Here is a 24,801-nt window from a genome sequence, read left to right on the forward strand (position 1 = left end):
CCATGCTTTTGGCCAGTCAGCCACAAACAGCATCATGGTGACTGGATTAAGGTGACTTAGTCACTCGTTAGAACTAAAGAAACGACTTGGATGGGAGTTGAAACATTTTCACCATTACAGAAATAGTCCAGTTGAATGTGACCAACTATTACTAGATATACAGTGGGTACGGAAAATATTCTGACCCCCTTAAATTTTTCACTCTTTGTTATATTGCAGCCATTTGCTAAAATCATTTAAGTTCATTCTTCTTCCTCATGAATGTACACATAGCACCCCATACTGACAGAAAAACACAGAATTGTTGACATTGTTGCAGATTTATTAAAAAATAAAAACTGAAATATCACATGGTCCTAAGTATTCAGACCCTTTGCTCAGTATTTAGTAGAAGCCCCCTTTTGATCTAATACAGCCAGGAGTCTTTTTGGGAAAGATGCAACAAGTCTTTCACACCTGGATTTGGGGATCCTCTGCCATTCCTCCTTGCAGATCCTCTCCAGTTCTGTCAGGTTGGATGGTAAACGTTGGTGGACAGCCATTTTTAGGTCTCTCCAGAGATGCTCAATTGGGTTTAAGTCAGGGCTCTGGCTGGGCCATTCAAGAACAGTCACGGAGTTGTTGTGAAGCCACTCCTTCGTTATTTTAGCTGTGTGCTTAGGGTCATTGTCTTGTTGGAAGGTAAACCTTCGGCCCAGTCTGATGTCCAGAGCACTCTGGAGAAGGTTTTTGTCCAGGATATCCCTGTACTTGGCCGCATTCATCTTTCCCTCGATTGCAACCAGTCGTCCTGTCCCTGCAGCTGAAAAACACCCCCACAGCATGATGCTGCCACCACCATGCTTCACTGTTGGGACTGTATTGGACAGATGATGAGCAGTGCCTGGTTTTCTCCACACATACCGCTTAGAATTAAGGCCAAAAAGTTCTATTTTGGTCTCATCAGACCAGAGAATCTTATTTCTCACCATCTTGGAGTCCTTCAGGTGTTTTTTAGAAAACTCCGTGCGGGCTTTCATGTGTCTTACACTGAGGAGAAGCTTCCGTCGGGCCACTCTGCCATAAAGCCCCGACTGGTGGAGGGCTGCAGTGATGGTTGACTTTCTACAACTTTCTCCCATCTCTTGACTGCATCTCTGGAGCTCAGCCACAGTGAACTTTGGGTTCTTCTTTACCTCTCTCACCAAGGCTCTTCTCCCCCGATAGCTCAGTTTGGCCGGACGGCCAGCTCTAGGAAGGGTTCTGGTCGTCCCAAACGTCTTCCATTTGAGGATTATGGAGGCCACTGTGCTCTTAGGAACCTTAAGTGCAGCAGAAATCTTTTTGTAACCTTGGCCAGATCTGTGCCTTGCCACAATTCTGTCTCTGAGCTCTTCAGGCAGTTCCTTTGACCTCATGATTCTCATTTGCTCTGACATGCATTGTGATCTGGAAGGTCTTATATAGACAGGTGTGTGGCTTTCCTAATCAAGTCCAATCAGTATAATCAAACACAGCTGGACTCAAATGAAGGTGTAGAACCATCTCAAGGATGATCAGAAGAAATGGAAAGCACCTGAGTTAAATATATGAGTGTCACAGCAAAGGGTCTGAATACTTAGGACCATGTGATATTTCAGTTTTTCTTTTTTAATAAATCTGCAACAATGTCAACAATTCTGTGTTTTTCTGTCAGTATGGGGTGCTATGTGTACATTCATGAGGAAGAAGAATGAACTTAAATGATTTTAGCAAATGGCTGCAATATAACAAAGAGTGAAAAATTTAAGGGGGTCTGAATACTTTCCGTACCCACTGTACCTGCAGGAGTTCCAGTGGCACCTGTGGCCAGGCTGTAGACATTAAAATAGTTACATATTCTTAAAGGATGAGTGCACAATAAAATCCTTTGTCTCCTTTGGTCTGACCTGACCTAGCCCACCCTCCTACACAGAAGCTTACCTACCTCAATCCAATGGCCATGGCCTCTGGTGTTTGTTCACAAGTTTCACTCTCCTGGCTCATTCATATTACGACCCCAAAGACTTCTATAGGGGCATCTTCCTTCATTTCCGGCCTCTGGACATAGTCTACTGGGCTGAAATATGCAGGCTCTGCCAAGAGAATGAAGCTTGTTACACTGGAAGATGACAAAAACTGGAGTCCTTATCTTTTAGGCACGGCTTTTTTTCTCAGAGAATAGGCACAGGTACCTTCCGAGTCACCCCTTGTCTCCACTCTCTTGGTTCCACCCCCTACCTACTGTAGATAATATAGGACCAAGTATAATTTTTTGGTGCTAAGTAGCTTTAATGGAATTTGCTAATGAAAGGCAGTAAAATAGGTCCCCTACAGCCAGCAACAATAGACTCTCCCCAACAACAGACTCCTCCTCAGCAACAATAGACCCCCATTTAGCAACAATAGATCCTTTTTAGCAACTATAGATCCCCTAACAACATTTGATCCCCCCAGCATCAATAGCTCTCCCCACAACAAAACACTCCCCAGAAAAAAATAGACCCCTACCAGAAACAACAGACTTCCCAGAAGCCAGCATCAACAGACTCTCTAGCAGTCAACAACAATAGGCCCCTCCTTCAACAGTAGTTCTCTCCCAACAACAATTGACCCCTTAGCAACATAAACCCCCTCAGCAACAACTGATCCCCCCCCACCAGCAGCAATAGTCCCTCCCCCAGCAACAACAGATTCCCCAGAAGCAAGTATCAATAGACCCTCCAGCACACCCTAGCACCCCTTGGCATTACATACATTCAGTGCTGGAGTTGTCGGAACTGCTTCCCCTACGTTCCCACTGAAAAGAAAGCCCTGCTTTTAGGAAGCATCAAGAGAGCTTTCACACAAGCCTTCACTGACCTTTGTAGCTGCAGGTACTGAGGAGCAGTTCATTTTCAGTGTTCACAAGAGAAGACCTTCAGTTGAGATGAGGGTCTTGGTACTCCTGCTCCTCTCCCTGTGCACCTACTCTGTGTTTACATTAGAGACTAGAAGAGTGGCAGACTGATAAGTCACTGCTGGGAGAGGGGAGCAGGAGGACCTGAGCTGAGGAAATGAAAATAAAAGTATTCTCTGCTCTGAAACTTGTAGCTGTAGGCATTGTGGATCAGTTCATCCTCAGGGGTCAGTATTTTCCTGTTTTAAAGCTTACTTTTTGCTTGGAAACTTATGGACAGGGCTGCTGATACGGAACTGGTCCTGTGGTGCTGGGCCCAGGCCTCATCAGCGAAACAGGGGGGGGCCAGGGCAACTTTATTGTTAATTTCTGCCTTAATTAATAAATGGATTTTACTAGAGCACATCCCCACTACTCCTACTTGCTTACCAGAGCTTAAATTACATTTCCTTGGCCGCCATCAGGTCAATAGAGGGGCCCAGTAGGTGAGACTATTTTTTTCATTTTTGGGGGTGTAGGGGGATAAAGTGCTACTGTTTTGCTACAACCCAGGGGTATGGGTGGGGTGTAGGCGGGGTCAGGTGCTGGCAGGGGTTGGGCGGGGTGTAGGCGGGGTGGGGTGGGCTACATCAAGAAGGCTATACGGGGGCCCCATATTTTCTAATAGCGGCACTGCCTATGGATATGAATACTTAGAAACTTTTCTAGGTGGCTGAGAAGGATATAAGCAGGGAAGAATGAGGGGTGGAGGGTGCTCCCATGCTCCTTAGCCAACTTTAACCTCCCAATGATAGGCACAGCCTTCCATGCTGTCCAGCTGCCTAGTGCATGGCTCAGTCATTCAGGGCCGGAGTTTGCTTATGTTTATGTACTGGAAGTCCGGGGAACTGAGCCAAGCCCAAGCTGGTAATGGGTTGGTAACAGAAGAATTCCAAGACTGACGGTCATCCTGCTAAGAACAAGATGTCCTGGGCTTTTTCCTGTCAGTTCTGATGGCCTTTTCTTCGCACTGATGTTGCTGCGTATGTGGCTGCTTGTTCGGTCTGTGCCCAAAACAAATCTCGGCACCTTCCCTTGAGCCTACTGCATCCCATTCCCAATGAGGAGCGTCCCTGTACTCACCTGGTCATAGATTTTATTGTGGAACTTCCCACATCTCGAGGTTTCACGTTTATCCTCATGTTGGTCGACCAGCTCCTAGATGTGCCACTGTGTTCCATTTAAGAGGCTGCCTACCGCTGAGGGGCTTGCCTTGGTGTTACCCAGGGAGATCTTCCGTTTACACAGGTTGCCTAAGGAGATTGTCTTGGACTGTGAGAGCCAGTTTGTCTCTAGGTTCTAGCGCGGCTTTTGCTCCCAGTTGGGTATTCTACTCTCCTTCCTCGGCCTACCATCCGCAGTCCAATGGTGCCACTGAGCTTTCAAACCAAGCTCTGGAGCAATTTCTCCGCTGCTATATCTCTGACTATCAGGACAATTTGGTTGATCTGCTACCCTGGGCGGAGTTTGCCAGGAACTCTGTCATCAACTCGTCTTCTGGAATGTCTTCATTCTTGGCCAACAATGGGTTCCAACCCGCTGTGTTGCCCGAGTCATTCTCGCCACAGGACATTCTGGCTGTGAAAGATCATCTTCATGCCCTCCGTTCCTCCTGGGTGCAGATTCAAGAGTCTTTACGGGTCTCTGCACAGCGTCAGAAGCTCCAGGCTTACGGGAGACATTTATCTGCTCCTTTGTACCAAGTCGGGGAGAGGGTGTGTTTGGGGTCGTTATCATGTTGGAATACTGCCCTGCGGCCAAGTCTCCGAACGTAGGGGATCATGCTCTGCTTCAGTATGTCACAGTATGTGTTGGCATTCATGGTTCCCTCAATGAACTGTAGCTCCCCAGTGCCAGCAGAACTTATGCAGCGCCAGACCATAACACTTCCACCACCATGCTTGACTGTAGGCAAGACACACTTGTCTTGCTAAAGTGCATGCATTCCAGGCTGGTTCTTCCTGGTTCTGAGTACCAGTAGGTCACTTCCACCCTATGGCCCTGCGGCGGATCTACGTCACACTGGAGTGGCCTGGTTCCCGACTGCTAATGGTTCCCCAGACAACATCCATCTTCTGGTGGCTTTGTTCCCTGATTTCCAAATGGACCCAGCAGTCATTCACTGGTCCCCACAGAACTGGAACAGCTTGGTATCATATTTCATTTTGACTTGTGTCTATCTCACCTTGATTGAACAATAAACTGTTACTTTGGTTATCGCTTCTGGTACTATTTGATCACTGTCAAGAGTTCACAAACCCATGTAGTGCTGTCTACCCTGGTTCCCTGCTATATGGTCATTTTGTACCGCTCTCTGATGGCAGCACTGGTTTTGTTTGGGAAATCACACAGTGAACTCGCCGCAGTTGCCAGCGCTAGGGGCCCCTTGTTTGTTTTGTACTCCTCACCTGATTACCGCCACACACAGTCTCCGAAGGGAGGGGATTATGCTCTGCTTCAGTATGTCACAGTACATGTTGGCATTCATGATTCCCTCAATGAACTGTAGCTCCCCAGTGCTGGCAGCACTCATGCAGCCCCAGACCATGACACTCCCACCACCATGCTTGACTGTAGGCAAGACACACTTTTCTTTGTACTCCTCACCTGGTTGCCACCACACATGCTTGACACCATCTGAACCAAATAAGTTTATCTTGGTCTCATCAGACCACAGGACATGGTTCCAGTAATCCGTGTCCTTAGTCTGCTTGTCTTCAGCAAACTGTTTGCAGGCTTTCTTGTGAATCATTCTTAGAAGAGGCTTCCTTCTGGGATGACAGCCATGCAGAGCAATTCGATGCAGTGTGCGGCATGTAGTCTGAGCACTGACAGGCTGACCCATTCAACCTCTGCAGCAATGCTGGCAGCACTCATATGTCTATTTCCCAAAGACAACCTCTGGATATGACGCTGAGCACGTGCAAACAACTTCTTTGGTCAACCATGGGGAGGCCTGTCCTGAGTGGAACCTGTCCTGTTAAACTGTGTATGGTCTTGGCCACCGTGCTGCAGCTCAGTTTCAGGGTCTTGGCAATCTTCTTATAGCCTAGGCCATCTTTATGTATAGCAACAATTCTTTTTTTCAGATCCTCAGAGAGTTCTTTGCCATGGTGCCATATTGAACTTCCAGTGACTAATATGAGAGAGTGAGAGCGATAACACCAAATTTAACACACCTTCTCCCCATTCACACCTGAGACCTCGTAGCACTAACAAGTCACATGACACCGGGGAGAGAAAACGTTTAATTGGGCCCAATTTGGACATTGTCACTTAGGGGTGTACTCACTTTTGTTGCCTGCGGTTTAGACATTAATGGCTGTGTGTTGAGTTATTTTGAAGAGACAAATTTACACTGTTATACAAGCTGTACACTCACTACTTTACATTGTAGCAAAGTGTCATTTCTTCAGTGTTGTCACATGAAAAGATAGAATAAAATATTTACAAAAAACTCACTTTTGTGAGATACTGTGTATATATATATATAATATTTATTTGAATTTTCTGGGTGTAAAGGCTTTTCCCTTTTAACGTGGGGAGCGATGAGCCATCCTGTTGGCAGGTCATATTTGATCATCTCAAATCCCCCGTGATTGAAGCAGACAGCAAAGTATAAACAGAAAATAGAACATATCTGATGCCAGAGGTCCATTTCAGAGGATAAAGAAGGGGTAATTCATTTTAAAAAATCATTATCATAATCGAATAATCCTTAGATTTTTGCCTAATAGGTTTAATTGCTATGATCATAGGCTCCACCTAGTGGCCATCATGTAGTATTTTCTTGATTGTGCTATTTTAGGAAAATAATGCACTATGGCCATTAGATGGAGCTGATCATAGAAAATAAACAGATTACATAAAATATGATGAATATTCGTGATGGCTGGGCAAATGCTTGTAACATTTATCTAGCAATTTTTTAAATATTTTTTTTTTATATAAATAAACCCCACAGTTTTGCAAGTGTGCGTACATGCATTTCTTTCTACTTGCACATTCAGAGACTTTGCATTAAAAAAAAAGCTAAAAACAAACTTTTAAATGTTATTTATATATATATATATATATATATATATATATATATATATATATATATATATATATAGATATATATCTATCTATATATATATCTATATACATATATATATACAATATATATATATATATATATATATATATATATTTCCTGGGTGTAAAATCGTTTCCCTTTAAGCGTGGGGAGCGATGAGCCATCCTGTTGGCAGGTCCTCTGGAGATAGGGTCATATTTGATCATCTCAAGTCCCCCGTGAATGAAGCAGACAGCAAAGTATAAACAGGAAAATAGAACATATCTGATGCCAGAGGTCCATGACAGAGGATAAAGGAGGGGTAATTCATTTTAAAAATCATTATCATGAGCATTATCATATTGGTTATGAATAATCCTTCGATTTTTGCCTAATAGGTCAAATTGCTATGATCATCGACTCCATCTAGTGGCCATCATGCATTATTTTCCTGATTGTGATATTTTAGGATAATAATACATTATGGCCATTAGATGGAGCTGATCATAGAAAAAAAACATATTAGGTAAAATACAGTGAATATTGGTGACGGCTAGGGAGCAATGAGCCATCCTGTTGGCAGGTCCTCCGGTGATAGGCTCATATTTGATCATCTCAAATCCCCTGTGAATGAAGCCGACATCATGCAGTACTTTCCTGATTGCAGCAATTCAGCATTTTTTTTTTTAAATATAAACCCCATAGTTTTGCAAGTGTGCTTTCATGCATTATTTTTTACTTGCAGTTTCAAAGAATTTGCATAAAAACAAAAACTTTAGTTTTGTCTAAAAAGTAACTTTTTAAATGTTCTATATCTAGATTTATATATTTTTTAATTTCCTGGGTGTAAAGGATTTTCTCGGGGAGCGATGAGCATTAGCAAGGAGCCGTCCTTTTGGCAGGTCCGGAGATGGGGCTCGTATTTGATCATCTCAAGTCCCCCGTGAACGGAGCAGACCGCAAAGTGTAAACAGAACGCATGAAAATAGAACATATCTGATGCCAGAGGTCCATGGCAGAGGATAAAGGAACATTAAATCCCGGCTTCCATGTGTGCTTGTCAGCTGGTGTAAATCCCAGAATGGCTTGCAAATGAAGGAGCCCGTGCCACACACATAGAGCCTAAATTTAGTCCGCCGCGTGTTTACAGAGTAACAGAACGTTTTCGCCGCAAAACAGAGAATCCGGGAAGGAGCAGAGCCCTCTCTAACGTATCCTGTTTTTCTTTCCATGAGTAATGTCGGGCCCTCGTTTGAGAGAATTATTGTTTTGTTTCGGCGGGGGTTAGTAATCAAGGCGTATTTTGTATGAGCCGCATGTTACCGTATTACCAATCTGCCGCGCCGTGTCTCCCAGCCTGGCTGTTAGTTCTCGTTTCAGCCCAGAATCCCGTCTTTTGTTCCAGCAACACCGCAGCGTGATCCGGGGGCCGAGAGGCCGGCCAGAATCTGGGGTTCAGCAGAAGGTCACGCCACCGTACCGCTCAGCATTCTTAGACGGGGATAAAATTGACACCGATCGGCACCATAATATTAAAGTAGAACTCTCTCTCAATCAACATTGACTATTTGTAATCCTTATGCTGCTAGCATTAGTAAATAGATAGGAAAATATATTATATTTGCTTGTTTTCAACAATTTTTTTATGTTTCTTCAGTTACTTCCTGGTTTCTTGCCTAGGTAAATGATGTCATTCATCTCAGGAGTCTTCAGGAAGGGAGGAGGCGTTTTCTCAGCAAAGCACGCCTTCAGGCTTGTATGCCTGAACAAAGGGCAGATGGATTTCAGGAAGTCAATGCTGCATGAATCATCTGCCCTTACCCAAGATGGCCACTGCCAGAAATGTTAGGGAGGGTGATTTTCAAAGTGATTTCTCAGCAAAATAAAGCATTGAGACTAGGGATCGACCGATTATCGGCAAAGCCGATATATCGAGTGCCAATCTGCACTTTTCCCGATATAACGGAATTGGCCCCTGAGGTTTCCGATATTGCCGATATTTCAGGAAAGTGCTGTACCGGAGTGATGCCTGCAGCTAGAGGCATCACCCCGGTACCGGCGTCATGTCTTGTAATGACAACCGATGGGGCTGAAAAGCCGCTCGGCTGTCATTACAAGGAGCGGGAGGGGACGTTCCCCCCCTCCCGCCGCCTTCTGCGGATAGCCCGGGTCTCCTGTCCCACTAGGAGACCCGGGCATCCTACCTGCACGGCCGCCAAAGAGAAGACCCGATCAAACCGCATTCAGCTCTGATCGGGTCTCCATGTAAAAAAAACCGGAAGTGATGTCATGATATCACTTCCAGGTACTCGGCGCCAAATTCAAAACAATGACAGCATTCAAAACAGCCAAACTTAGCGTTTTCCAGGGCTTTTTTTCAGCGGGAACGCGGGGGAACGCAGTTCCAGCACCTCCAATGGGTGCTGGAGGGTCTACTGATGCTGGCTGCTGGAGATCTATTGTTGCTGGAGGGGATCTATTTTTGCATGGCAATCTATTGTTGCTGGTGGAGGATATTTTGATACTGAGGGTTAATTGTTGCTAGAAGGGATCTACTGTTTAGGGAGGGGTCCACTGTTGCTGGCTGCTAGAGAGTCTATTGATGTTGGCTGCTGGGAGATCTTTTGCTGCTGCTGGGGTCTATTGCTGCTGGGGGGGTCTATTGCTGCTGGCTGTGGGGGATCTATTTTATTGCTTTTCTTGTTATCATAACCTAATCCTATACATTCCAATACAAAATTATACTTGGCTCTATATTCTTTAAAAGGGGCTGTACTGGAAGCTGGGTAGAGGGTGGAACCAAGGGTCAGTGCTCGGAGGTTGGAAAGGGTAGAACCAAGGGTCAGTGCTTGGAGATTGGAAGGGGTGGAAGCAAGGGTCAGTGCTCGGAGGTTGGAAGGGGTGGGACCAAGGGTCAGTGCTCGGAGGTTGGAAGGGGTGGAACCAAGAGTTAGTGCTTGGAGATTGGAAGGGGTGTAACCAAGGGTCAGTGCTCGGAGGTTGGAAGGGCTGTAACCAAGGGTCAGTGCTCAGAGGTTGGAAGGGGTGGAACCAAGGGTCAGTGCTCAGAGGTTGGAAGGGGTGGAACCAAGGGTCAGTGCTTGGAGGTTGGAAGGGGTGGAACCAAGGGTTAGTGCTCAGAGGTGGGTAGAGGGCGGAGACACAAAGTAACTTAGAATGGGGAGTTCCTGCACCTATTCTCTGAGAAAAAAAGCCCTGGCGTTTTCAATACTTTTAAGTGCAGAGAAGGGGTTTGGGGACCCCCAGATCCCTCCAAAAGAGTACCTGTAAAAAAAAAAAAATAAAAAAAAATAATTTTAAATGTCCGAAAATATTGGCAGATATTGGCCGATACCAATATGCGATGACCAAATTATCGGTATCGGCAATAAAAAAACGATATCAGTCGATCACTAATTGAGACACGGATGGATGGCGGAGTTTGCTTTGAATATTAAAAATGAATTATATAGCATTTTCGATTTGTCGTGCTCAGATGCAGTGTAGTTCTGCTACCTGAGTATTTTTGCTGACCATGTCCATCCCTTTGGCCCCATTCACACTGCCTTTTATAGCTTGGAGCTCCAAAATGCTGGAGGAGAAAAAAAATTAATTATTCTCTATGGAGACGGTTCACATCTCCACTCCAAATCGCCTGAAGCCAAACGCCTAAAGCTCAAAAAACTTCCGGAGCTTTTTTTTTTTGTAGCTCGAATTGGTCAGATTTGACGTGCCATTTAGGCGTTTTTGTGCGCATTCAGGCGTTTTGTTGCACGTTTTTTTTGTGCGATTTTCTGCTCAAATGAAAAAATGTAAAAAATAAAATAGTAATAATATATGAACAAATAAATGTGAAAAACGCAAATAAAAAAAATCATCATAAATGAATAAAATAAATGAATAATATGTAATAACTCATAAATAATAATTAACTCCTAACCTTAAAAAATATGACATCATTTATTATTATTATTATTATTATTATTAATAGTAATAATAATAATAATGCAAATAAAATAATAAACACCCAAACCCAAACAAACAAAAAAATTATTAATAATATTTATTTATTTATTTTGTGGTAGGGTTAGGGTGTTTAGTTATTTATTATTTTATTTTTTTTAAGAATTAGGGGTTAACCACTTAAGGACCAGGTCTATTTCTGACACTTGTTGTTTACAAGGTAAAATCAGTGTTTTTTGCTAACAAAATGACTTAGAACGCCCAAACATTATATATATATATATATATATATATATATATATATATATATATATATATATATATATATAAATATATATATATATATACTTTTTTTTTTTTTTTTTTAGCAAAGACTCTGGAGAATAAAATGGTGGTTGTTGCAATATATTTTGCCACGTGGAATTTGTGCAGTGGTCTTTCAATCGCAATTTTTTGTGAAAAAATACATTTCACTGCACCTCTCCCGTTGACCATAATAGTGATCCCGCTGCTAATCTGCCGCTGGGACCACTTTTATGAGAGTGAGGACTGCCCACCGAGTAAATAAACACTGGGCTTATGGCAGCGATGTGCTGCCATAACCCCAGTATTTAACGTCAAAATAGTGATGTAAAACCGCGGCAGGCGGTCCAGAAGGGGTTAAGGTTAGGGGTTAATTATTTATTTACTATTGCTTAATATTAATTTATTGAATGTATTTATTATTTATTTATAATTATTTTTATTTATTCATTTATTATTATTATTATTGTTAATTATTATTAGTAGTAGTAATAGTTGTAGTAGTAGTTGTAGTAGTGGTAGGAGTTGTAGTAGTAGTAGTTTTAGTAGTGGTAGGAGTTGTAGTAGTTTTAGTAGTAGTTGTAGTAGTGGTAGGAGTTGTAGTAGTGGTAGGAGTTGTAGTAGGAGTTGTAGTAGTGGTAGGAGTTGTAGTAGTAGTTGTAGTAGTGGTAGGAGTTGTAGTAGTAGTTGTAGTAGTGGTAGGAGTTGTAGTAGGAGTTGTAGTAGTGGTAGGAGTTGTAGTAGTAGTTGTAGTAGTGGTAGGAGTTGTAGTAGTAGTTGCAGTAGTGGTAGGAGTTGTAGTAGTAGTTTTAGTAGTGGTAGGAGTTGTAGTAGTAGTAGTAGTAGTAGAAGTAGTACCCTGTTTCCCCAAAAATAAGACTTATATTAATTTAATTAATTTTTGCTGCCAAAGATGCGCTAGGTCTTATTTTCAGGGGATATCTTATTTTTCCATGAAGAAGAATACGGTGTACATTTATTGTTGAACAAAAAAAAAAAGGAAATGTATTACCTGTATACGGTACGCTAGTAGTGGGGTACCAGAGTGGGGGAGGGGGATCACTTAAAATGACACAGGGGGGATCAGAGGGGGGGATCAAAATGTCACAGGAGAATCAGAGGGGGATATTACCATTTTAGTAACCCCTTCTGATCCTCCTGTGTCATTTTGACCCCCCCCCCCTTTCTGATCCTCCTGTGTCATTTTGATTCCCCTCCCCCCTCCTGATCCTCCTGTGTCATTTTGATCCCCCCCCCCCTTCTGATCCTCCTGTGTCATTTTGATTCCCCCGCCCCCCCCCCCTCTGATCCTCCTGTGTCATTTTGACCCCCCCCCCCCTTTCTGATCCTCCTGTGTCATTTTGATTCCCCTCCCCCCTCCTGATCCTCCTGTGTCATTTTGATTCCCCTCCCCCCTCCTGATCCTCCTGTGTCATTTTGATCCCCCCCCTTCTGATCCTCCTGTGTCATTTTGATTCCCCTCCCCCCTCCTGATCCTCCTGTGTCATTTTGATCCCCCCCCCCCTTCTGATCCTCCTATGTCATTTTGATTCCCCCGCCCCCCCCCCCCCCCCCTCTGATCCTCCTGTGTCATTTTGACCCCCCCCTTTCTGATCCTCCTGTGTCATTTTGATTCCCCCCCCCTTCTGATCCTCCTGTGTCATTTTGATTCCCCCCCCCCCTCTGATCCTCCTGTGTCATTTTGACCCCCCCCTTTCTGATCCTCCTGTGTCATTTTGATTCCCCTCCCCCCTCCTGATCCTCCTGTGTCATTTTGACCCCCCCCTTCTGATCCTCCTGTTTCATTTTGATTCCCCCCGCCCCCCCCCCCCCCCCCTCTGATCCTCCTGTGTCATTTTGATTGCCCCATCTGATCCTCCTGTGTCATTTTAAGTGATCCCACTCCCCCCTCCCCTGTGCCAGTGGACACCTTCACCAGACACCCCACCCCTTTATCAGACATTTCCCCCCTACCTCAGTCACCCCTGTGTGTCCACACAATGTGCCCGACTCCTGCCCCGCGTGATTCACTGTCTAATTGTGAGTCAGCCAGACTCCGTCAGGGCAGAGCGAGCACCAGGCGGCAGCTTGTCCTGGCGGTGGCGCGGGCTCTCCAATTAAAAGAGACCTCGCACTTCCTGTCTGCTCCGGCTGCGCCGCGGCCAACAGTGAGCTGCGCGGCGGCGCCCGCCGCTACGGTCCAGAGTCCAGGGTTACGGTAGCTTCGGGGGGCCTTATTATCGGGGAGACCCTATTTTCAGGGGGATGCCTTATATTTCAGCGAGAGGCAAAACTGTAAGTAGGTCTTATTTTCGGGGAAACACTGTAGTAGTAGTAGAAGTATGACACCCTAACCCTAACACACACACAAAAAACCCTAACCTCTAATCCTAACCCTAAGAGCCCTTTTACACCGAGGCGCTTTTCATGCACGTTAGTTCTAAAAAAAAGCACCTGAAAAGCTCAGGAAAACTTATTCCCATTAAAATCAATGAATGATGGTGGGGCGATGAAAAAAATCCTGCAAGCAGCATCTTTGGAGCATGTTTGAAGCACTAAAAAAAAGTGTCTCAAAAATGCCCCTCTCCATTGAAAATAATTGAAAAAAAATGGTTCTTGAAGCAGTTTTCCAGTCACGTGTCCTTAAAAAAAAAAAAAAGCGCACCGCTAACGCCTGAAAAGTGCCTGAAAAGCGCTGCAAAAGTTCTCAGAGTTTTATGGGCAGTTTTCAGTGTGAAAGGGCTCTTACCTAACCTTAACTCTAATCCCTTACCCTAACGAAAAAAATAATAATAAATAAAAAAGAATAATAAAAAAAGAAATAAAAGCTGATGGGAAAGCTAAAAAAAACGAAATGCCTAGCAACAAATGATGCAACAGATAATAGTTTTCTTTATTGACTAATAAAAAAAACGCCAAAGCTCAAAAACGCTGTTTAAAAACATGCAAGCTGCGCATAAAAACGGCAAAAAAACGCTCAAAGACGCTACGCTCAGGTGTGAATGCAGCCTTTATGACTACAGTGTCCCCATCTTCTGATGGCTCTTTCCAGCAGGATAATGCACCATGTCACAAAGCTCCAATCATCTCACCACTGGTCTCTTCACCATGACCATGAGGTCACTGTCCTCCAATGGCCTCCAAACTCACCAGATCCAGTCACTGTACTCCAATGGCCTCCACACTCACCAGATCCGGTCATTGTACTCCAATGGCCTCCACACTCACCAGATCCGGTCACTGTACTCTAATGGCCTCCACACTCACCAGATCCGGTCATTGTACTCCAATGGCCTCCACACTCACCAGATCCGGTCATTGTACTCCAATGGCCTCCACACTCACCAGATCCGGTCACTGTACTCTAATGGCCTCCACACTCACCAGATCCGGTCACTGTACTCCAATGGCCTCCACACACACCAGATCCGGTCACTGTACTCCAATGGCCTCCACACCCACCAGATCAGGTCACTGTACTCCAATGGCCTCCACACCCACCAGATCAGGTCACTGTACTCCAATGGCCTCCACACTCACCAGATCCGGTCACTGTACTCCAATGGCCTCCACACTCACCAGATCCAGTCACTGTACTCCAATGGCCTCCACACTCACCAGATCCGGTCACTGTACTTCAATGGCCTCCACACTCACCAGATCAGGTCACTGTACTCCAATGGCCTCCACACTCACCAGATCCGGTCACTGTACTCCAATGGCCTCCACACTCACCAGATCCGGTCACTGTATTCCAATGGCCTCCACACTCACCACATCTCATCCAGCATCCAATAAGGCTATAGATACTTAAAGCAGTAGTAAACCGGTGAAATAAAAAACTGCAAGTCAATAGCATAATGTGATAATATGCATTGCATACTAGCACATTATGAAATGCTTACCTTAGAACGCGGCTCCGGCAGCGGCGTCCGGTCACTGCTGAGGGAGCTGACATGTTCCCTCAGCATTTCTTCCGGATTCGCAGGCTCCGGCACTGTGAGTGGCCCGAGCTGCGATGATGTCACTCCCTCTGTTCCGGCAAGGAGCTCTGAAGTTCGGGCATGATACGCAGGACCTTCAGAGCGCATGCGCCGCTGATGTCAGCAGCTGCATGCATGGTCAGAGACTGCAGACATGATACAAGAGATGGTCAGAGACTGTAGAAATGATACAGGAGTTGGTCAGAGACTGCAGACATGATAAAAGAGATGGTCAGAGACTGCAGACATGATTCAAGAGATGGTCAGAGACTGCAGACATGATACAAGAGATGGTCAGAGACTGCGGACATGATAAAAGAGATGGTCAGAGACTGCAGACATGATACAAGAGATGGTCAGAGACTGCAGACATGATACAAGAGATGGTCAGAGACTGCAGACATGCTACAGGAGATGACCAGAGACTGCAGACATAATACAGGAGATGGTCAGAGACTGCAGACATGGTACAGGAGATGGTTAGAGACTGCAGACATGGTACAGGAGATGGTCAGAGACTACAGACATAATACAGGAGATGGTCAGAGACTGCAGACATGGTACAGGAGATGGTCAGAGACTGCAGACATGGTACAGGAGATGGTCAGAGACTACAGACATGGTACAGGAGATGGTCAGAGACTGCAGACATAATACAGGAGATGATCAGAGACTGCAGACATGGTACAGGAGATGGTCAGAGACTACAGACATGGTACAGGAGATGGTCAGAGACTGCAGACATAGTACAGAAGATGGTCAGAGACTGCAGACATAGTACAGGAGATGGTCAGAGACTGCAGACATAGTACAGGAGATGGTCAGAGACTGCAGACATAGTACAGGAGATGGTCAGAGACTGCAGACATGATTCAAGAGATGGTCAGAGACTGCAGACATGATACAAGAGATGGTCAGAGACTGCGGACATGATAAAAGAGATGGTCAGAGACTGCGGACATGATACAAGAGATGGTCAGAGACTGCAGACATGCTACAGGAGATGATCAGAGACTGCAGACATAATACAGGAGATGGTCAGAGACTGCAGACATGGTACAGGAGATGGTTAGAGACTGCAGACATGGTACAGGAGATGGTCAGAGACTACAGACATAATACAGGAGATGGTCAGAGACTGCAGACATGGTACAGGAGATGGTCAGAGACTGCAGACATGGTACAGGAGATGGTCAGAGACTACAGACATGGTACAGGAGATGGTCAGAGACTGCAGACATAATACAGGAGATGATCAGAGACTGCAGACATGGTACAGGAGATGGTCAGAGACTACAGACATGGTACAGGAGATGGTCAGAGACTGCAGACATGGTACAGAAGATGGTCAGAGACTGCAGACATAGTACAGGAGATGGTCAGAGACTGCAGACATAGTACAGGAGATGGTCAGAGACTGCAGACATACTACAGGAGATGGTCAGAGACTGCGGACATACTATAGGAGATGGTCAGAGACTGCAGACATACTATAGGAGATGTTCAGAGACTGCAGACATACTATAGGAGATGGTCAGAGACTGCAGACATACTATAGGAGATGTTCAGAGACTGCAGACATACTATAGGAGATGGTCAGAGACTGCAGACATACTATAGGAGCTGGTCAGAGACTGCAGACATACTACAGGAGATGGTCAGAGACTGCGGACATACTATAGGAGATGGTCAGAGACTGCGGACATACTATAGGAGATGGTCAGAGACTGCAGACATACTATAGGAGATGGTCAGAGACTGCAGACATGATTAATATTATGTTTAATTTTTGTATTCCATACAGATAATTGAAGGGGGAAGCTGCGAGATCGGGCCGGCCACATTGAATGCAGAAGACCTGGACGCCCCCCCGGACACGCTGCGATTCACGGTTATAATCCCCCCCGCGCATGGCTCCTTATTACACGGCGCAGATGGTAAGGATATCAGTCCGGACAGATATGGGAGTTTCGGAGAACGGGGGAAGGGCTCAGCCATTGACAGCTTCACCTTGGATGAACTGAAGCAAGGTTTGTATCAAGATTTTATGGCTTCCATGACTCCCCGTACACATGGACCCCCCCCCCCCCACCACCTCCGTTCTATGGATCCCTGTGTCTCTACGGCGTCTTAATCTGTATACGACGCTGCAAGGCCCCAGATCTGCACAATCTTATTATATCCTGTTGGGCCTTTGGGGGAACTGTGTTTTGATTTTGCTACTTTTTTTTTTTTTTTGCTTTTTCTTTTTTTTTTGCTTTGCACCAGATGAGACTTTTGGCCGCTGCGAGGATCTGTTTTGTGTTTTTGAATGCCTTGTAATTCCGACTTTGTCAGAGATCCAGTGGAAGAGCGCTGGGCTGGTGGGGGATAGGCAGTCTGTGGATGCCCTCTGCTGGAGATTCAGGCAACTGCAATCTGACCGGATCCAAAAAAACTGGGGATTAACCCCTTCCAGAGATGCAAAGTTTTAATTTAAATTTTTTTTTTGCCATCACCTATAAGGTGCTCAGGCTATAGAACTGTAAACAAAATAATTAATTTTAGGATGAAGTAGTGCTTAGGCATTGATTTTTTTTTTTGGGAGGTTATCTGTCCAATGACAGTAATCAAAAGAATGCCATTGGACCCTGTGCCACATGCAGCTAAGCGCGTTTATGGTGGTCGAAGTAGAAATAAAAAGATTTAATTTATGGAACAGAGAATTTTCAAATCACAGATGCAGCTAAAGAGGAACTTCACTCCCCCTTTCCTTTCGGAGGAGGTTGTCCACCGAAAAATTACAGACGGACGCAACAAATCGACTATTGTCTAGTAAAGGTCGCAGAATGCCAGATCCCGGGACGCCATCTTCTCCTCTGGGGTCATCAAGGAGCTGGCTTTCTCTCCTCCGATCTTTGAGCCTGCCCAATGATTGGCGGGGGGGGGGGGGGGCAGTAGAGGTTGACCCAAAGCCTACTGAGATGATTGAGGTCAGTATCTCAGGAGGCTTCGGGCTGGGTGGGGTGGCCTTTTTCCCACCCAGGCCAGAAAGTGTAAAGCTATGAGCCTTCAAAAAGGTACTTTAGCCACTTCAGGCCCGGAAGATTTTACCCCCTTAATGATCAGGTAATTTTTTGCGATCCAGGATCGCGTTACTGACAATTGCGCGGTCGTGTGACGCTGTACCCAAATAAAATTGATGTCCTTTTTTTCCCCTACAAATAGAGCTTTCTTTTGGTGGTAGTTGATCACCTGCGCGATTTTTTATTTATTTTATTTATTTATTTATTTATTTATTTTTGCGCTATAAACAAAAAAAGACCAACAATTTTGAAAAACAAAACAATATTTTTTACTTTCTGCTATATAAAAAAATTCCTCATAAAAAAAATAAAAAATAAATAAAAAAATTAATTAAAAAATGAATAAAAAAATTAATAAAAAAAATAAATAAATAAAAAAATTCCTCATAAAAAAAAATGTAAAAATAATTATTTTTTTATCATTTTAGGCCAATATATATTCTGCTACATATTTTTGGTTAAAAAAAATCCCAATAAGTGTATATTGATTGTTTTGCGCAAAAGTTATTGCTTCTACAACTACGGGAAAGATTTATGCCATTTTTATTTATTATTTTTTTTACTAGTTATGGCGGCGATCAGCGATTTTTAGCTGGACTGCGACATTGTGGCGGACAGATCGGACACAAAAAAAAAAAGTGCTGATTCACATATCTGCGATGACAGACATCGCATGTGATTTGCAGCGCACTGCTCTGCAAATCACATGGGATGTCTGTGCGATGGAAATTCAGCCATACAGGTTGTTTGGCAATGTATATGTAGCAGAAAACAAATTGGCCTATGAGCTCTTTCACACGGCCGTTCAGTTTTTTGGCTCCACTCCGGTCCTTTTTTTTTTCTTTTTTCACGGAACGGATGACCCTTGTGTCATCCGCTCCGTATGTCCGCATATCATCCCATCCGTTTGCGGATGATATGCGGACATAATGTATGTCTATGGGCATTGCGGATGTCAGCGGATGACATCACTGACATCCGATTTTGCTTCCTTTCCGTTTTTTTAACGGAAGAAAAAATAGGGTTCCAAAAAAACGGAACAGAACTGAAAGGAAGAAAATCGGATGTCAGCGGATGGTATTCCGCTGACATCCGCAATGCCATAGACATTCATTATGTCCGTAAATCATCCGCAAAAAAATAGGATGATTTGCGGACATACGGAGCGCCCGTGTGAAAGAGCCCTAAAATGTTAAAAAATTTAGATTTTTAAATTTTTTTTTTGAGAATGTCATATAGCAGAAAGTGTAAAATATAGTTTTTGTTTTTTTTTCCCCAGAATTTGGGTACAGCGTCGCACGACCGCGCAATTGTCCGTTAAAATAACGCAGTGCCAAATCACAAAATATGGCCTGGTCATTAAGGGGGAAAATCTTGCGGTCTAGAAGTGGTTAAAGACTAAGCCTATTTCTGACACTTGTTGCTTACAAGTAAATATCAGTATTTTTTGCTAGAAAATTACTTAGAACCCCCCAAACATTATATATATATTTTTAGAAGAGATCCTAAAGAATAAAATGGCGGTCGTTGCAATATTTTATGTCACACTGTATTCATGCAGAGGTCTTTCAAATGCAATTTTTTGTTAAAAAAATACACTTGAATGAATAAGAAAAAAAAAAAGACGTAACAGTAAAGTAGCCCAATTTTTTTGTATAATGTTAAAGATGATGTTACACCGAGAATCATGATCTTTAGTTAACCAAAATTTGTGATTCTCATTTTATCCAGAATCAAGCAGCTCTAGTACCTATTAAAACCAAGTATCTGTATCCCCCCCCCCTTCCCCCACCCAAACCAAAATTCCCAAAAGTTAAAGAGGAGGAGAATGGCAGAGAAGAGATCCAAAATGGACACACAACTAGATCCTAATTTCCGAACAGTATACAACTCTTGTGAAGTGTCCTTATACCTGTAACTGTCACATACATGTCAGGGCCAGATCCAGCCTGGGGGGTGCAGTGTACAGGGGTACAGGGGTATCAGTGACTGACAGTCTGTACTTGTAACCAGTATCCCCGGTTCACTCAGCTCTCTTCTGTACCACCAGTCGTGGCTCAAAAGTAACGCCTGACAGGTAGTGCAGAGGTGGTGCAGGAGTGCACAGGGACCGTAGTGTGTATTAGGTGTCATTAGATTTAGAATGTTAAAAGGAACCCGAGACTCCTTTTATATGGTGTCTCCTTTTACACTAGGTGCCCCCATCAGGGTGGCCTTTACATGGATTATCCCTTTCACTGTGCCCCTAACATCAATTTTTCCCATCACAATGCCCACTTACTGTACATCAGTTTCCCTCATCATAGTCACCTCTTACACTAGGTGCCCCTTTGTTCCCATTACTGTGACCCTTGGCATCAATTGTCCTCATCAGAATCCCCCCTTACATCAAATGTCCTTAACACTGTTCCCCCTATCATTAATTGTCCTCATCAGAGTCCCCCTTACATCAATTGTCCTCATGAGAGTCCCCCTTACATCAAATGTCCTCATCACTATTCCCCCCTAACATAAATTTTCCTCATCAGAGTTCCCCCTTACATCAATTGTCCTCATCAGAGTCCCCCTTTACATCAAATGTCCTCATCACTGTTCCCCCCTAACATTAATTGTCCTCATCAGAGTCCCCCTTACATCAATTGTCATCATGAGAGTCCCCCCTTACATCAAATGTCCTCATCACTGTTCCCCACTAACAACAATTGCCCTCATCAGAGTTCCCCTATACATCAATTGGCCTCATGAGAGTCCCCCCTAACATAAATTGTCCTCATCAGAGTCCCCTCTAACATCAATTGTCCTCATCAGAGTCCCCTCTAACATTAATTGTCCTCATCAGAGTCCCCCCTAACATAAATCATCCTCAGAGTCCCCCCTAACATCAATTGTCCTCATCAGAGCCCCCCCTAACAGTAATTGTTCCCATCACTGTTCCCTCCTAACATTAATTGTCCCCATTACTGTTCCCCCCTAACATCAATTGTCCTCATCAGAGCCCCCCCTAACAGTAATTGTTCCCATCACTGTTCCCTCCTAACATTAATTGTCCCCATTACTGTTCCCCCCTAACATCAATTGTCCTCATCAGAGCCCCCCCTAACAGTAATTGTTCCCATCACTGTTCCCTCCTAACATCAATTGTCCTCATCACTGTTCCCCCCTAACATTAATTGTCCTCATTAGAGCCCCCCTAACATCAATTGTCCTCATCAGAGTCCCCCCTAACATCAATTGTTCTCATTAGAGCCCCCCTAACATCAATTGTCCTCATCAGAGTCCCCCCTAACATCAATTGTTCTCATTATAGTCCCTCTTATATCAATTGTCCCCATTAGAGAGAGCCCTTACATGAATTGTCCCCATCAGAGTGACCCCTTACACCAGATTTCTCACCAGAGTGCCCCTTTACATCAGATTTCATATCAGATCAGAGTGCCCCCTTACATCAATTGCCCCATCAGAGCCCCCCCCCCCTCTTAAATGAATTGTCCCCATTGCTGTCCCCCTTACATCAGGTGCCTCCATCACAGTGCCCGCCTTACATGGATTGGCTTTATCATAGTGCCCCCCTACATCAATTTGCTCTTGACACTAGTACTCTAGCCTTTTTCAGGTGTTGAGACACTCCCCCAATAGGGTGACATAGGCAAAACAGCCAACCCAACACATTTTGGGGCTCAGACACTCCCCCACTAGGTTGACATAGCCAAAACAGCCAACATGATTCGGGGCTCAGACACTCCTCCACTAGGGTGACATGGCCAAAACAGCCAATGTGTTCCGGAGGTCAGACACTCCCCCACTAGGGTCACATGGCCAAAACAGCCAATGTGTTTCTGGGGCTCAGACACCCCCTCACTAGGGTCACATGGTCAAAAAAAACAGCACATTTTGGGCCCCCCACTAGGGTGACATGGCCAAAACAGCCAAGATGTTTCGGAGCTCAGACACTCCCCCAGTAGGGTCACGTGGCCAAAGCAGCCAATGTGTTTCTGGGGCTCAGGCACTCCCCCACTAGGGTGACATAGCCAAAACAGTGACCATTTTTCGGGGCTCAGGCACTCCCCCACTAGGGTGACATGGCCAAAACAGCGACCATTCTTCGGGGCTCAGACACTCCCCTACTAGGGTGACATAGCCAAAACAGCCAACACATTTTAGGGTATCAGACACTCCCCCACTAAGGTAACATAGACAAAACAGCCAACATGTTTCGGGGCTCAGACTCTTCCCCAGTAGGGTCACATTGCCAAAGCAGCCAACATGTTTTGGAGCTCAGACACTTCCTCACTAGGGTGACATGGCCAAAACAGCCAACATGTTTCGGGGCTCAGACACTCCCCCACTAGGGTGACATAGCCAAAACAGCGACCATTTTTCGGGGCTCAGACACTCCCCTACTTAAGTGACATGGCCAAAACAGCCAACATGTTTTGGGGCTCAAACACTTCCCCACTAGGGTGACATGGCCAAAACAGCCAACATGTTTTGGGGCTCAGCCACTTCCCAACTAGGGTGACATGGCCAAAACAGCCAACATGTTTTGGGGCTCAGACACTCCCCCACTAGGGTGACATAGCCAAAACAGCGACCATTTTCGGTGCTCAGACACTCCCCTACTTGGGTGACATGACCAAAACAGCCAACACCTTTCAGGGACTCAGACACTCCCCCACTAGGGTGATATAGCCAAAACAGCCAACACATTTCAGGGTATCAGACACTCCCCCACTAAGGTAACATAGACAAAACAACCAACATGTTTCGGGGCTCAGACAGCTCCCCCGACTGAGGCTACATAGCAAAACCAGCCAACACGTTTCGGGGTTTAGACAGATCCCAGCTAGGGGGTCATATCCAAAATAAACAACACGTTTCGGGGGCTCAGTCACCAACCCCCCCACTAGGGTGAATTGGTTGGACTACAATAATACAAATGATGGGATTGCTGACATTTATTCAGAATAATATTGCAATAATAACTGGCAGTGTGTAAATAAGGATAAAAGCAGATTTTCTTTTTAATTGTACTACAACCCCCCTCCCCCCCCCATGTAATAATGGGACTTTATCCATTAAAGGTCCTGAATCTAGTGGGTGTCTGGGCAGACCATGAATAGAACAGATAAATGAATGGTTTGTGTTCCTGTAGGAATGGCCTTTGTGTACACACACGATGACACAGACACTGCGCAGGACGGCTTCACCGTACAGCTGACAGATGGCAAACACACGGTCCAAGACACATTGTATGTGCGCATCGTGCCAATCAACGATGAGAAGCCCGGCCTGATCAGGTGACGTATACGGCACAATGGGTGACCATGCATCGCCAACCAGTGCCCCTATAGGGGGTGTCCTCACATGGTGGCCATACATATAATGATCCGATCGATCGTCAGATAATACGATCTAATCTGTGAATTAGTAAAAAAAAAAAAAAACGATCGATTTAAGGCAAACTATTCTTGTCGGTCTGGATAGAAAAATAAACAATTACAATTGCAGGAAAGAAGATAATCCTGTACTATCATGAAGCATAAGGGCTCTTTCACATGGGCAATCCGATCACATCTGCCTGTCAGTTTTTTAGGCGGATCTGATCGGATCCTCCATGCAGCTCTATGGGGCAGCGGGTGTCAGCGGAGACACCTCCGCTGACACCCGCTGCCATCCGCATCCGATCCTGTCCGTGAAATCTGGACGGATGGAAACCCTATTTTTCCATCCGTTCAGTAATCGGATCGGATCGGGTGAGAGCGGACAGGCGGTCCGCTCTCATCCGATCCCCCATAGAGGGCAGCGGGGGCTGAGACACCTCCCTCTCCGCTCTGCAAGCGGAGACGGAGCTGTCATCCGCCGGCTCAGCGGGGATCGCGGATCGATCCCCGCTGAGCAACACGGATCCGCCTACGGAGGCGGACCGTGTGAAAGAGCCCTAAGGCACATTGAACACTTTTTTCTATCTTACAATCTTGTTTTTCCATGGTGGCTACATGCTCCTTGATAAATGATCAATTGTTTTTTTTTTTTTTTTTCTGATGGATCTCTTCCGATCGGAATAGTCAGTCGATATGCCAAAAATGGAAAAGTGGAAGTTGATCAATAGTTAAGAGGCGGTTGCCCCATTCACGCCTCTGAAGCTTAACCTCTGAAGCTCCAACGCTGGAGGAGAAAAAATAAATTACAGTAAAACCTTGGATTGCGAGCATAATTTGTTCCAGAAACATGCTTGTAATCCAAAGCACTCTTATATCAAAGCGAATTTCCCCATAAGAAATAATGGAAACTCAGATGATTCGTTCCACAACCATTTATTCATAAATCCTTCCGTTTATAGTCCATATAAAAAGATTATAGCAATGTGAAAGGCTGTGTAACCATAAAATGTCCATCCACAAATGGCGCCTCCACAAGGGGGATAGAAGCAGAAATCCAGCAGGAGCTACAGAGTATAAAAGAGAAGAGAGGCGCCTCAAAGTGTAAATATGGTTA

The 24,801-nt window shown here is 44.8% G+C and overlaps 1 protein-coding gene across 1 annotated transcript in view; it reads left to right on the forward strand.

Moving 5' to 3' along the window:
• LOC309561068 (FRAS1-related extracellular matrix protein 1-like) overlaps positions 1–24,801 on the forward strand; it is a 289,377-nt gene that overhangs the window by 120,985 nt on the left and 143,591 nt on the right. The window contains 2 exon segments of the mRNA XM_082264797.1: positions 17,046–17,271; positions 23,459–23,603. Coding sequence (XP_082120923.1) covers positions 17,046–17,271; positions 23,459–23,603 — 371 coding nt within the window.

This window comes from Pelophylax lessonae, assembly GCF_965119305.1.
Source record: "Pelophylax lessonae genome assembly, chromosome: 8".
Taxonomy (NCBI): domain Eukaryota; kingdom Metazoa; phylum Chordata; class Amphibia; order Anura; family Ranidae; genus Pelophylax; species Pelophylax lessonae.